The 15,917-nt window shown below is 37.3% G+C and overlaps 1 protein-coding gene across 6 annotated transcripts in view; it reads left to right on the top strand.

Annotated features, from left to right (window-relative positions):
- EPB41L5 (erythrocyte membrane protein band 4.1 like 5) overlaps positions 1-15,917 on the top strand; it is a 122,684-nt gene that overhangs the window by 12,660 nt on the left and 94,107 nt on the right. For all 6 annotated transcript variants that reach the window (XM_058548811.1, XM_058548812.1, XM_058548808.1 and 3 more), the window contains exon 3: positions 6,036-6,140. In XM_058548811.1, coding sequence (XP_058404794.1) covers positions 6,036-6,140 — 105 coding nt within the window. The remainder of the gene's footprint in view (positions 1-6,035; positions 6,141-15,917) is intronic.

Genomic DNA, 15,917 nt, shown 5'->3' with positions numbered 1-15,917 from the left:
CCTTTTCTACTTGGTTCATTTTCAGTAGCTGCAAGGTGGAAGAGTATACAAAAATAAATGAGACAATGACCCTGGAATCAAGGATCTCACGTCCACATTCCACATACTGTGGCCATACTGGGCCTTCTTACTATTGCCCAAACTATAGACTATTTTACAACTCTATGTCTTTGCATAGACTTTATACTAACTAGAACTACAAGGTAGTACAGAGGAAGGAGGATTCATTCTGTCAGGATTATTGGAAGGTAACACAGATATATTGATTCTTGATAAACCAGAGTCAAGAGTTTGTTAGAGACCCAAAGGACATTCTAAGCAGAAAGAACTGCATTTCTAAGGCTCAGAAGCATGGCTTTTGGGGGAAGTTTTATAAGCAGGTACAAATGTTGAAGTGATAGGAGATAAGACAGTAATAGTAAGCAAGGAACAGTTTGGAAAGACTGTTTTATGCCCCAGAATTTGCACTTTAGTCTGTAGAGGAAGAGGAATAATTAAAGGATTTTAAAGATGAGAGTGATGTTCTGTTTTGCAATTTTAGAAAGAATCATGTGGGCAGCTTCTGCCACTTTGTCTTCTTACTCCTCGCTGTCCCTAGTCTGTCTTTTTCCTCAGCTGCGCCGTACACTGTCAAGATTTCATAACTTTGTTCATTTTGTTTTTTTCTTAGGGTGCCAGAGTTCTGTTAACTCTTCCAGGCCCAATTTCAAATACAGATTCCTTTGAAGCCTTCAGTACTTTCAGGCAGACTTAACTCATCCTCATTTCTTTAGCGTTTTGTTTATAGTGAAAGAATAGCACTCATTTATTGTGTCTAAACTAGTTGTGTGTAATTTTATTCTTAACTAGGAACCTTGTGATTGCTTGAGGACAAGAAATGTAAACATGTTCATCTGTATAACTAGCAGCTAATGCATAACAGGTATCTGTCCAGTAATTGTTCAGTTGAATTGAATGATATATTATGTCAAAAATGTCTATTTCCTGTAAGCATAATGAACTGAAAAACTCAGAATATAGAATGAGACAGAGCCAACTGATTTAGGAACTGATTTCCAAGGTTGATACTAATAGATTAATAATTATTTTTTAAAGTTATGATTGAGTTAGGTGTTCACCCACCCAGAATAATATTATCAAGACCACACTTTTCCAATTTGTCAATAATAATGCACTTTATTTCTGAGTTAGAATCAGAAATCTTCCTGAGATCAGAGTACTGCAGTTAACTTATTTACTTCTGTGACTTATTTTCATGAAATGGTATACAGTTACATGTTGCTTAGCGACGAGCATATGTTCTGAGAAACGTGTCATTAGGTGATTTCGTCGTTGTGTGAACATCATAGAGTGTACTTACGCAAACCTGAATGGGATAGCCCACTACACACCTAGGCCATATGGTACTAATCTTATGGGACCGTTGTATTTGTGATCCGTCGTTGACCTTTTCTGTGGTTATGCGGTGCATGACTGTAGTTCTTTCTCTTGCTGACTAGACTCCAGGTAAAAGTTTTAAAAATATTATGCTATCCCTGAAAATCAGATTAAGATGTTTTGTGAGATTCTCTTTTGAGATGTCAGATCTGTTAGCTTGACCATTATTAACCTCAGGAACTTGCAGATGCCTTGTGTTTGCTGTGGGTTGGCTTACAGTTGGCCTCTATTAAGGGGTCAATACGAGGGTTTCAAACCCTTGAAAAGTTTTTTATTCTGAGGAGGCAGCTACCCAGCTGGCAGAAGCCCATTCTTTTGTTTTCTCAGAATACAGTTGTCATGCTTCAAGAGGCTGGCAAATGTTGCTTTGGCAGAATAAGGATGAGAATAATTTTTTTAGCCATGCTTTCCTTTGGTCTTTGAAGCAAATACAGAATGTTGATGGAATATGAAATTGATTCGAGAAATATACCTTAGAATTAAGGTAATGGAAGCATGTAAGTTTGGTACCATGTAAGTAAATGCAGCAGAAGACTTCTGTGGCTTCTTGCTATAATTTAGAAATATTTTGTGTTCCTTTTAGGGTCATTGCCATTTGCAAATTTCGGCATAATTGCTATGTTCTGTTTAAGTTTGTTAAGTGCTTTGTGACTTAATTAGTTATTGTAAGTATAATTTAAAATAAAATGTGTTTTTTGTCATTTCCAGTAACGACTGTCTCTTTCCTTTTTTTGTATATATTTCTCTTTCCATCGTATTAATAGAACAAATATGTTTAAATTTCCAGTTAGTTTGTCTTATTTGCCCATGTGGGTTTAAGATTTCATGGTCTTTTGCAGATTTCTGCCACATTATTGACCATTTTTCCGCTGTTCATTTTGCTTTAGCCACACTGAACTTGCTGTACTTGGAATAAGCCAGCCTCTGGCATCCTCCCCTGAGATTAACCCCTGAAGGAATGGTCATAAAATAAAGAGAAAAATTAGAAAGCCCCAGGGAAGGAGTGTTGGTACTGGGGGGTGTGTTTGTGTGTGCACGCGTGCATGTGCATGTGGCCTCGGTGGTGGTGGTGGTGGTGGTGGTGGTGACGGTCATGGTGGTGTGAGTTAGGGACTGCCAGTATATACAACTAGTGGGGAATTGTATACTACTAGGGGTGAAACAGCCATTCGAATTCAGGTCTTGGTGCCCACCCCCACTGTTATCTTGATAATTAGTATCTGCCCCCTAGAATTGTGATAGCAATGACTCAGACAGTGGGTACAAGAGTCCTCCAGAATAAATCATGATAGCACTTCCTAAAGTTCCCTACCTCTAAAATTCCTCACCCCTAAAATTCCCTTACCTAAATTCCCTATCCCTCCTCCACCAAACTCTTAGGGAGTGGTGAATTATAATGAAACCTCGTGCATTGCTGGTGGGAATGCAAAATGGTGCAGCTACTACAGAAAACAATTAGGCAGTTTCTCAAAAAGTTAAACATAGACTTGCCATATTCTGCTCCTAAGTACCCAAAAGAATTGAAAGCAGGGACTCAAACAGGTACTTGTATACCGCTGTTCATAGCAGCTTTATTCACAATAGCCAAGAAGTGGCAACAGTCCAAATGGCCGTCAACAGATAAACGGATAAACAAATGGTATTTCCTTACAATGGAATATTATTCAGCTTTAAAAAGGAATGAAATTTTGAAACTTGCTACAACGTGGATGAACTTTGAAAACATTATGCTAAGTGAAATAAGTCAGATACAGAAGGACAAATATTATATGATTCCACTTATGTGAGGTATGTAGAATAAGCAAATTCATAGACACAGAAAGTAGGAAAGAGATTACCAGGAGTTGAGGGGAGGGAGTATGAGGACTGGTTGTTTAATGGGTAGAGTTTCTGATTGGGATGAAGAAAAACTTCTGGAAATGGATAGTGGTGTTGGTTGCACACATTATGTATATATTTAATGGCACTGAATTGTATACTTTAAAATGGTAAATTTTATGTTATGTTAAAAGAAAGAGGAGAAATGGGGGCTGATGCTTGTTAAGTGGGGGTTCCAATTTCTCCACATCCTCACCAACATTTATTATTTTCTGTATACACACGCACACACACGCACACACCCGTCCTAATGGGTGTGAAAGGGTATATAAATACGCGACAAGACCTACAGTGGTTGCGCGTGTACTGAACATGTACAGACCTTTTTTTCTTGTCGTTATTCCCCAAACAATACAGTATAACTATTTATATACATACGTTTTTAACATAACATTAACTTAATACTCACAGTTACCCTGATGATTATTGCTTGTCCATTTAACGAATACATAACATAGTCAAAAGTTCAGAAAGCTTTAGCAATCTGACAAAAATTACACAGCTAAAAAAATGACAAGGTTAGAATTTGAAGTTTGCTCTGTCTCCCAAACTCAAATTCCCTGAGGGTTACACACCACACCCAGATTTGCCTGGAATGTCACCTCTCAGATCAGTAATCAAATACCCCAACTTCTTATTACAACCTTCTCCTCTAACTTGTTCACAAAATTACTCTGAATGCCTAGGTTCTCCAGTCACAGGGAACTTCCAGTACTTTGACCCCACTTAACAAATATGTTAAAAAAAAAAAAAAGTGAAAGTGCCAACACTTAGGTAGGAAACTTGAAATGACAAAATTAGAGGAGAAATATGGGGAAATAATAGAGATTGATATCCTAGAATTAAAGAGAGAGGAAAGATCTCAGATTAAAAAGGCCCAAAAGAATACCAAATAGAGTTAAGAAGAAACCCATACCTGGACACGTTATAGTGAAATTTAAGACTGTCGGAGATAGAGAGAAGTCTAAAAGCTTATCAAGAGAATAAATAACATTATTAAGGAACAAGATTCAAATTGACGTCACACTTTTCAACAGCAACATAGACTGCAAGAAGACAGTAGAGTAATAATATATTTTGAGTACTGAAAGTATTGAAAGGAAATAACTTTGAACCTTGACTTTTATATCCAACCAACCATCATTCAAGTATAAGAGCATGATTAAAATATTCTCAAACATAGAAGCCCTTTGAAGATTAGCATACTAAGTCTCACATGGAGAACAGTTCTGGAGGAAGAACTCAAATGAGTGGCGAAACATATCTAACAGATGCTACTAGATATGTGTAATATATACGTGTAAGACGTGTAAAGAATGATCAAATACCAAAGTAAAAATTGTCTTAAAAAATTAAGCATGACCAAAGAAAGAAATACAGGAAGTATATCCATAAAACATGATGAGGATTGGGTGGAGGGGAGATCAGGGACATGAGGGCATGGTAAAGTTCTTGTCTTGATAAAGGGAAGTATGGATAACAATTTTATTTGTCAAAAAGAAAGGATGTAAAAAGTGCAGAAAAAGCAAAGGACAAGTTGAAATAAAATTGTCAGTTAAAAGGCAGAGAATAAAAAAACAATCTAACTCTATACATAAATTTTTTTACAAGAAATATCCTAAATCATGATTTAAAATTATATAGGGGGAGGGGCATGGATAGGATGTATATGAAAATTGTTGAAAATTGAGAATCTCAACAGTGCTTTTGCTTATGTGGGTTATATCTATCGTTAGTTACCATATTAGAAATTAAAACTGAAAAATTTTAAAAATATTCATCTATTGGTTAGTTTAAAAACAGCAACAATATACCCTTTTTATGTTATCATAAGTAACATATTTTTATGAAAAATAACTATTTTACTAAACTGAATAGTGAGAAGAGTAGCGTTGTTTTATGCACTTTTGCAAATCTCTTTAATGTCTGGTTTAATACAGCATACTTAGAATCTCTTTTCTGCTTCAGCATTCACTCTGTTGCAGTGTGTTGTTTTTGAGGTACGTGAGGAGAATCCTAGGACCTTGTGGATCTTTTGAAAGCATATGGAGAACCCTCAGGGGTCCTGAGACCACAATTTGAGAACTACTTTTTCCGTACAAGTTTCTTCGTTATCACCCCCCTCCAATTTGGTGTCTTCTGCATTGATGACAGTACTTTTCTCATTATCCCATATTCCGTCCCACCTTCCATTTTTGTTTTTGCTATTTCCTATCTTACATTCTTTCTGGTTTAAAACTGGTCTTCTCTAAGTCTTTACTGATGATTCTAGTCTCTGTTGACTCTCTCTTCTCTAAAATCTGTTGACAAGTGTAGTGAATTCCACATGATTTTTACTTTTCTAAGTTTTCTTTTTCCAGTTACATTATAAAGCTCCTTTAAAGTAGGGACTCTAAAAATTGACAAGACAAAATAAGAGTTTCTCCTTACATAGAATGTTCGGTACGAAGTAATATTTGTTGTTTGATTGGAAGTAACACTCTCCGGGAAAGCACATATAGATCACAGATTCTCTTTTGGCTTTAAATGGTTCATTGGAAAACTATAGTATCTTACCCATTACCTGCTATATGGTAATACTTTTGGTATCGCAAGTAATACTTTTGGTATCGCAAGTAATGCTTTTTAAAAGATATTTTATACAACTAAAACCATCTTCAGTTCAGGCTTATTGATCTTGTAAGTCACTTATTGATTAATTTATTTTCTTACCATTTCAGAAAAAAGCCAAAGGACAAGAGCTGTTTGATCAGATTATGTACCACTTGGACCTTATTGAAAGCGACTATTTTGGACTGAGATTCATGGATTCTGCGCAAGTAGCAGTGAGTAGCTGTGTTCTAGAGGTTCCCATATGGGGGCAGAAATGGAAAATTTCAGACGATGTACTAAGTGTTACAAGGCTACATATTCTTAATGCATTCTTTTTTTCCTGTGATTTTTCTTACTCTGATCTGAAACTTTGACCCCTTACTTCAGAATAACCTGAAGTGCTTGTTAAAAAAAAATGAGTTCTGGCCCTAAACTGTATTAGTAGAGCATGATCTTTGCGGATGAGACTTGGAAGTCCGTCTTTTTAATAACCACTGGATTGGTTGTTGGGCATACTGGAGTTTGAGAACCACCTTGTAATGGGAAGAGTGCTAGAATGGGAGTTTTGTGAGCTCTTGGGTAAGTGATAGAAGTTTCTAATTTGCAAATTAACATGAGTAGACTAGAATATCTGTAAGATCCCTTCCAGATCTGGGATTCTGTATCGGTAAATAGACGTTCTTTGACATGTGTATTTCAAATGAGAAAACAGCATATGTAATAGGGTAGGAAGTTGGAGGCTTTTCAAAGAACTGAGTACTGTACTAGGATTTGACTGGAGGGTATTTAAAAGAAAATAGTAGATGATATGATTGAAAGGTAGATTAGTGGCTATATCATCCAACTGAATACCAAAAGTATTAAATAATAAATGGGCAATATTTATTCTCTAATAATTGAGATTAGGAATTTTTCAAGCAGTGAGGTTATGTTTTGCTTCAGGAAGTTTTTTATAGAAATATTGTGTAGGATTATTTGGAGTGGGCAGAGATCAAAGTCAGAAAGAGTCATTACAAACACTTTGAGGTTAAAAGTAATATTAAGGCCTGGAATAGGGCATTCACAGTAGCAGGGAGAGGGAAGGAGCAGAGATAAAGATATCAAGACATTAAGCCTTGTTTTCTGGAAGTCTGTGATGGAGTGTGTGTGTATGTGTGTGTGTTTAGTGACACAATAGCGGTATCTAGGACACGTAGGAATACTATATATAATAAGAGTTCTCAAGAATTCTCAAGTTTGTTTTGGAGTGGGGCTTTGTTTGGTTTGGTATGATTAATAAATTAAGTGGAATACCTCTATAAGATACTTTTAAAAACCCACATCTTTTGGAGATGAGTGCCTTAACTGGCTTTATAGAACATCTTGGCTGAAGTTACAATTGTTAATAATGGTAGCTGTAATTTTTTTCCTTGATTTCCATTCCCCCCCCCCCCCCCCCGCCCCGAATTAAAAAAAAAAATTAAACCTGAGCATTCAGCAACAGGATAATGGCTAGGTAAAATTTGGCACACTCTTCCAATGGAATACTCTCCAGCTCATTAAAAATGGTGATTTTTTTTAAGTATGCTAGTTGACATGAAATGATGTAAACAATGAAAAGGGTTATAAAATGGTATAATTGAATTTTTCTATTTAAAAAAAAATCTGGATATATGCACATATATATACGTGAAAAAATTTGCAAAGCTTTTTACCATAGTTTCAGAGTTCTGATCTCTGGATGGAGTTTGTGTAGGAGGTGTTTCTTTTATTTTTGTTTTTAATGTTATTTCTCTTCTGTTAGACTAAATCCACTAGGGACAGAGAATGAGTTACTTAGCTCTGTTACCCAGCATGTAGTAGGCACACAAAATGTTTATTGAATTCAATTCTGGTCTGCTCCTGATTTGGGGAAGGCTTGGTTGATTATTGAGTTTATGTCATTCAACTCTCATGTCGAGAATAATGGAGTCAAAGTCTTAGAATCAATGAAAAAATAAATGATTTTAGGGGTAGATAATTCATAGCTTCCTGTTTTTTTTAGAAATTGTAGGGAAAAGAGGTAGAAGTATACCAATGTTAAGTTTCAGGTACTTTCTTTCCTTTTCTTAAGATATTTAAGAAATTGTGGAAAGAAATAGACATGCAGGCATTGCTAAGTTGTGTTAATTGTTCTTTGCTAGTGTCAACAATTACTGAATTACTAGATTCCATAGCAATATTTTCCCCTCCTCATTTGATACAGATATAGTGCCTTTCTTCTGGTCAAAATGAGTTTTTGGTACAGCCAGCATTAGAAATTCTTCTTGTTGTTGTTGATGTCATGAGGGTTTATAACATTGTGAAATTTTAGTTGTACATTATTGTTTGTCAGTGACCATAGAAATGTGTCCCTTCACCCCTTGTGCCCACCCCCCAACCCCCTTGCCCCGCCCCATAACCACCAAACTGTTCTCTCTGTCCGTGCTTAAGTTTATCTTCCACATATGAGTGAAATCATGGGGTGTTTGTCTTTGTCTGGCTTATTTCGCTTAACATAATACCCTCCAGGTCCATCCATGTTGTTGCAAATGGGATGATTTTGTCTTTTTTCATGGCTGAGTAGTATTCCATTGTATATATATACCACATCTTCTTTATCCAGTCATTAGTCGAGGGACACTTGGGTTGCTTCCACTTCTTGGCTGATGCTGCAGTGAACATAGGGGTGCATAAGCCTCTTTGGATTGTTGATTTCAGGATCTTTGGATAAATACCCAGTAGTGGGCTAGCTGGATCATAAGGTATTTCTATTTTTAATTTTTTGTGGAATCTCCATACTGTTTTCCATAGCAGCTGCACCAGTTTGCATTCCTGCCAGCAGTGAATTAGGGTTCCTGTTTCTCCACAACCTCTCCAATATTATTTTTTGTCTTGGTGATTATAGCCATTCTAACGGGTGTAAGGTAATATCTTAGTGTAGTTTTGATTTGTATTTTCACGATGGTTAGTGATGTTGAATGTCTTTTCATGTGTCTCTTGGCCATCTGTGTAACTTCCTTGGAAAAATGTGTGTTCATATCCTCTGCCCATTTTTTGATCAGGTTGTTTGTTTTTTGTTGTTCAGTTGTGTGAGTTCTTTATATATTAAGGAAATTAACCCCTTGTTGGATATATGATTTGAAAATATTATTTCCCAGCTGGTGGGTTGTCTTTTCATTTTGATTCTGGTTTCATTTGCCTTGCAGAAGCTCTTTAGTCTGATGAAGTCCCACTTGTTTATTTTTTCTTTTGTTTCCCTTGTCCGAGTAGACATGTAATTCTAAAAGATGCCTCTATGATGAGGTCAAAGAGTGTACTGCCTGTGTTTTCTTCCATGAGTTATATAGTTTTGGGTCTTGCCTTCAAGTCTTTGATCTGTTTTGAGTTAATTTTTGTGTATGGTGAAAGAAAATAGTCTACTTTTGTTCTTTTGCATGTGGCTGTCCAGTTTTCCCAGCATCATTTATTAAAAAGACTTTCCTTTCTCCATTGTATGTTCTTTGCTCCTTTGTCGAAGATTAGCTGTCGTAGATGTGTGGTTTTGTTTCTGGGCTTTCAGTTCTGTTCCGTTGATCTGTGTGTCTGTTTCTGTATCAGTACCCTGTTGTTTTGATTACTGTAGCTTTGTAGTATATTTTGAAGTCAGGGATTGTGATGCCTCCAGCTTTGTTCTTTTTTCTCAGGATTGCTTTAGCTATTCGGGGTCTTTTGTTGTTCCATATGAATTTTAGTATTCTTTGTTCTATTTCTGTGAAGAATGTCATTGAAATTCTGATTTGGATTGCACTGAATCTGTAGATTGCTTTAGGTAGTATGGACATTTTAACTGTGTTTATTCTTCTGATCTACGTGCATGGGATGTCTTTCCATTTCTTGATGTTGTCATCGATTTCTTTCAATAATGTCTTATAGTTTTCAGTGTATAGGTCTTTCACCTTGTTGGTTGACTTTATTCCTAGATATTTTATTCTTTTTGTGGCGATTGTAAATGGGATTGTCTTCTTGAGTTCTCTTTCTGTTATGTAGAAATGCAACTGATTTTTGTAAGTTGATTTTGTATCCTGCAACTTTGCTGTAATTCTTGATTATTTCTAATAGTTTTCCAATGGATTCTTTAGGGTTTTCTCTATATAAAATCATATCATCTGCAAACAGTGAGAGTTTGACTTCTTCGTTGCCTATTTGGATTCCTTTTATTCCTTTTTCTTGCCTAATTGCTCTGGCCAAAACCTTCAGTACTATGTTGAATAAGAGTGGTGAGAGTGGGCACCCTTGTCTTTTTCTTGTTCTCAGAGGAATGGGTTTCAGTTTTTTCCTGTTGAGTATGATGTTGGCTGTGGGTTTGTCATATATGGCCTTTATTATGTTAAGGTACTTTCCTTCTATACCCATTTTGTTGAGAGTTTTTATCATAAATGGATGTTGGATCTTGTCAAATGCTTTCTCTGCATCTATTGAGATGATCATCTGGTTTTTATTCCTCATTCTGTTAATGTGGTGTATCACATTGATTGATTTGCAGATGTTGAACCATCCCTGTGTCCCTGGTATAAATCCCACTTGATCATAGTGTATGATCTTTTTAATGTATTGCTGTATTCGGTTTGCCAATATTTTCTTGGGGATTTTTGCATCTATGTTCATCAATGATGTTGGCCTGTAATTTTCCTTCTTTGTATTGTCCTTGTCTGGCTTTGGTATCAGGGTGATGTTGGCCCTGTAGAATGTGTTAGGAAGTGTTTCATTTTCCTTTACTTTTTAGAAGAGTTTGAAAAGGATAGGTATTAAATCTTTGAATGTTTAGTAAAATTCTCCAGAGAAGCCATCTGGTCCTGGACTTTTATTTTTTGGGAGTTTTTGATTACTGTTTCAATCTCTTTACTTCTGATTGGTCTGTTAAGATTCTCTATTTCTTGATTCAGTTTTGGGAGGTTCTGTGAGTCTAGGAATTTATCCATTTCTTCTAGATTGTCCAGTTTGTTGGCATACAGTTTTTCATAGTATTCTCTTATAATCCTTTGTATTTCTGTGGTATCCATTGTAATTTCTCCTCTTTCATTTCTAATTTTATTTATTTGAGCCTTCTCTCTTTTTTCCTTAGTGAGTCTGGCTAAACGTTTGTCAATTTTGTTTCTCTTCTCAAAGAACCAGCTTTTGTTTCATTGGTCCTTTCTACTGTTTTTTTGGTTTCAGTTTCATTTATTTCTGCTCTAATTTTTATTATTTCCCTCCTTCTGCTGACTTCGGGCTTTGTTTGTTCTTCTTTTTCTAATTCTGTTAGGTGTAGTTTAAGGTTACTTATTTGGGATTTTTCTTGTTTGTCAAGGTGGGCCTGTATTGCTGTGAGTTTCCCTCTCAGGACTGCTTTTGCTGCTTCCCACATGAGTTGGTATGGTGTATTTTCATTTTCATTTGTGTTCAGATATTTTTTGATTTCTCCTTTAATTTCCTCAGTGATCCATTCGTTGTTCAGTAGCATGTTGTTTAGTCTCCACATCTTTGTCACTTTCCCAGTTTTTTTTCTTGTAGTTGATTTCTAGTGTCGTAGCATTATGGTTGGAGAAGATGCTTGTTATGATTTCAGTCTTAAATTTATAGAGGCTTGTCTTGTTTCCCCAACATGTGGTCTATCCTTGAGAATGTTCCATGCACGCTTGAGAACAATATGTAATGTGCTGTGTTTGGATAGAGTGCTCTCTATATATCTATTAAGTCCATCTCATCTAGATTTTCGTTTAAGTCCACTATTTCCTTATTGACTTTCTGTCCGGATGATCTATTCATTGATGTAATTGGGGTGTTAAGATCCCCTACTATTATTGCGTTGTTCTTAATATCTCCTTTTAGGTTTGTTAATAGATGCTTTATGTACTTTGGTGCTCCTGTGTTGGGTGGATATATATTTAAAAGTGGTATGTCTTCTTAGTGGAGTGTCCCTTTTGTCGTCATATATTGCCCGTTTGTCTCTCATTACCTGTTTTATCTTGAGGTCTTCTTTGTCTGATATAAGTATGGCAACACCTGCTTTCTTTTGTTTGCCTTTAGCTTGGAGTATTGTCTTCCATCCTTACACTCTGAGCTTGTGTTTGTCTTCAGAGCTGAGATGTGTTTCCTGGAGGCAGCACATTGTTGCATCTTGTTTTTTAATCCATCCCGCCACTCTGTGTCTTTTGATTGGAGAGTTCAATCCATTTACATTTAGAGTGATTATTGATATATGAGGGCTTAATGTCGCTATTTTATTGCTCATTTTCCAGTTGTTTTGCATTTCTTTTGTTTCTTGTCCCATGTGTTTCGGACTGCCGGTTCAGTTTGGTAGTTCTGTATGATGGTTTTCTTTTTAGTTACGTATGTCTCTCTGTTTTGATTATTTGTTTAGTGGTTCCCATGAGGTTTATATAAAAAATCTCATAGATGAGATAGTCCATTTTCTGATGGCCTCTTATTTCCTTAGACTAAGTTGATTTCATCCCTTTCCCCTTTCCCTTATAAGTTATTATTGACACAACTTATTCCATCTTGTCTTGTGAGTTTGTGTTTAAAGTGATGAAGTTATATTTATTTTTGGTGTTTTCTTTCCCTTAATTTTTGGTGTTATGATTAAGTGTTCGCTAACCTATTCTGATAGAGAGCTGTAATTTTTATGATTTTGTCTACCTATTTTTCTCCTTGCTCAAAGCTGTGTATCCCCCTTCTCTCTTTTTTTTTTCAGGCATGAGAGCCTTCTTGAGCATTTCTTGTAGTGGGGGTCTTGTGGCAGTGAACTCCCTTAGCTTTTATTTATCTGGTATAGTTATTATTTCTCCATCATATCTGAAAGATATTTTCACTGGATAGAGTATTCTTAGGTGAAAGTTTTGTCTTTCAGAATTTTGAATATATCATTCCACTCTCTCCTAGCCTATAAAGTTTCTGCTGAGAAATCAGCTGAGAGCCTCCTAGGATTTGCTTTGTATGTTATTTTTTTTTGTCTTGCTGCCCTTAATATTTTTTCTTTGTCATTGATTTTTTGCCAGTTTTACTACTCTGCCTTGGAGAGGGCCTTTTCATATTGATGTATTTAGGTGATCTAATGATTTCATTCACTTGTATTTCCAGCTCCTTCCCCAGGTTTAGGAAGTTCTCAGCCATTATTTATTTGAACAAGCTTTCTGCTCCTTTTTCCCTCTCTTCTTCCTCTGGAATACCTATAATCCTTATGTTGCATTTCCTAATTGAGTCCGATGTTTCTCAGAGAATTTCTTCATTTCTTTTTAGTCTTAGTTCTCTCTCCTCCTCCATCTGGAGCATTTCTGCCTTCCTATCCTCAATATTGCTAATTCTTTTCCTCCATATTTTCAGCTCTCTTCTTTAGAGTCCAGATTTTTCTTTCTCTCCTCCAGTGTATTTTTTATCTCCAACATTTCTGATTGGTTTTTCTTTATAGTTTCAATCTCTTTTGTGAAAAAGTTCCTGATTTCATTGAACTGTCGGTGTTTTCTTGCAGTTCGTTGAGCTTTTTTATGATAGCTATTTTGAATTCTGTCTCATCAAGGTTATACATTTCTGTGCCTTCAGGATTGATTTCTGGGTGCCTGTCATTTTCCTTCTGGTCTGAAGATTTAATATATTTTTGCATAGTGCTTGAGGGCATGGGCTTATTTTTCCTCATTCTGAAGATATCTGGTTGCAGCTTCCTCGTGCTGCCACTGGATGGGGGTCAAGAGCTTTGTAATCTGAGCCCGCCGTGATCTGCAGGTGCTCTGGCTGACCGGCTATGCTGGTGCTCCGGGCAGGGGGAGGGGTCTTTCTTTTGCCTACCCGGTCCTGGGGGGCTCCTTGTTCTTCCCTCGCTATCTGCTCTCCTGGGGTGCTAGCTTGATGAAGACATCTCCGCAACAGTTCAGTCCCCTCCGTATGGGAATTACAGGCTGTGAGAGAACTTGGAGAGCCACGGTTTTTCTGTGGAGGGCTGCCCACCCCCACCCCCACCCCCCCTGAGAGCTGGACAATCCTGGTCCCAGGGTCGCTGCTGTTGGGGAAGGAGGGCAGTTCTCCTTACTTCCATCCACTTGTTCCGGGAGTATCAGCACCTCCACCTTCAGATGTAAGGCTCTGTGGGTCTCGCAGATGTCTTTTGTGTTATGTGAGTGTCCTCTGTTAGTATTTGAATGTCCTTTTTGTTGTATCTTGCGGGAGAGAGCCTGAGGGGGGGAGCTCGCTCCGCCATGATGCTGACGTCACTTCTAGCATTAGAACTTTTTTTTTTTTTTTTGTGAGGAGATCAGCCCTGTGCTAACATCCGCCAATCCTCCTCTTTTTTTGCTAAGGAAGACGGCCCTGGGCTAACATCTGTGCCCATCTTCCTCCACTTTATATGGGACGCCGCCACAGCATGGCTTGCCAAGCAGTGCATCGGTGCGCACCCGGGATCCGAACCAGCGAACCCCGGGCCGCCGCAGCGGAGCGCGCGCACTTAACCGCTTGCGCCACCGGGCCGGCCCCTAGCATTAGAACTTTTAATCCCTACTCTCTTTAGTTCTAGTTTATTCTTCCCAATGCCCAGAAATCTAGGTATTAAGATTAAATTTAGGGCCGGCCCTGTGGCTTGGTGGTTAAGTGCGCGCGCTGCGATGCTGGTGGCCTGGGTTCGGATCCCGGGTGCGCATCGAGGCACCACTTCTCCGTCCATCCTGAGGCTGAGTCCCACATACAGCAACTAGAAGGATGTGCAGCTATGACATACAACTATCTACTGGGGCTTTGGGGGGAAAAAATAAAAATAAATAAAATCTTTAAAAAAAAAAAAAAAAGATTAAATTTATATGGGCTTACTTTTACTTAGTTTCTTTTTTGATGAGGAAGATTAGCCCTGAGCTAACATCTGTTGCCAATCCTCCTTGTTTTGCTGAGGAAGCTTGGCCCTGGGCTAACATCCATGCCCGTCTTCCTCTACTTGATATGTGGGACGCCTGTCACAGCATGGCCTGATAAGTGGTGCAGTGCATAGGTCTGTGCCTGGAATCCAAAACTGGTAACCCTGGGCTGCCAAAGCAGAGCGTGCGAACTTAACCACTATGCCACCAGGCTGGCCCACTTAGTTTCTATTTTTGTTGTCACTAATATGCTCTAAACTATGTGAGTTGAGCTAGAAGAACAATAAGTGGTAGATGAAGGCTATTAAAAATGAACTCTAGATAGCACTTTAAATATCCTCAAAGTACCAACTCACTCATTTACATAACAATTTTACATCAGTTAACATAGAGAAGGCTTTCAGTTATTTGTGGCCACATTTAACCCCAGAATGAAACAGAGGTGATACTTTACAAGCAGTTCAATTTATTGATGTAGATGGTGAACTTGATAGATCAAGTGGAATTTTTGGCCAGGATCATCTATGTGTGAGGTAAGTTAACCCAATGATTTCCATATCTCTTTCTCATATTTACTGTGTTGACATAACTGTAGAATCCAAAGGGGATGAGGCAGGGTAAAAAATGCTGCATACTTGATATGTTTTCTTTTCCCATTTTGGATAGAGATAGATACAGAGAAGTACATCATGATGGTAAATCACAGCTGACATGTAACAGACTGTTGAAGATCAAAAAGGATTGGTAGAGGAATTGTGGTGAACTAAGGAGCATACGTATCATTTTCTCTCTAAAAAGGGGATGGACAAACAGGTACTACCCAGCTCCAGCCATTTGTTGCCAAATAACATTGCTTGATTGATCTTCAGGTATTTAAAGAAAAGCTAGAAATCTAGATTTTTAGGTTAAAGCCTCCATTTTTTAAAGAACAGTGGTTAAATTTCTTCTAAAAAGTTTGGCTGATGAAAGAAATAATAAAAGAAATAAAAAAAGAGCTAAATAAATGGAGAGACATACCATGTGCTGTGTGGATTAGAAGACTCAACAAAGTAAAGATATGAGTTCTCCCCTAAGTGATATACAGATTTCGTGCAATTTGCATCAAAATTCCAGCAAAATCTTTTGTGAATGTAGACAGGATTATTTTAAAATTTA

This window comes from Diceros bicornis, chromosome 10 (assembly GCF_020826845.1).
Source record: "Diceros bicornis minor isolate mBicDic1 chromosome 10, mDicBic1.mat.cur, whole genome shotgun sequence".
Taxonomy (NCBI): Eukaryota; Metazoa; Chordata; class Mammalia; order Perissodactyla; family Rhinocerotidae; genus Diceros; species Diceros bicornis.
Note: the sequence above shows the minus strand (reverse complement) of the source record. Positions and strands in the feature narration are given on the sequence as shown.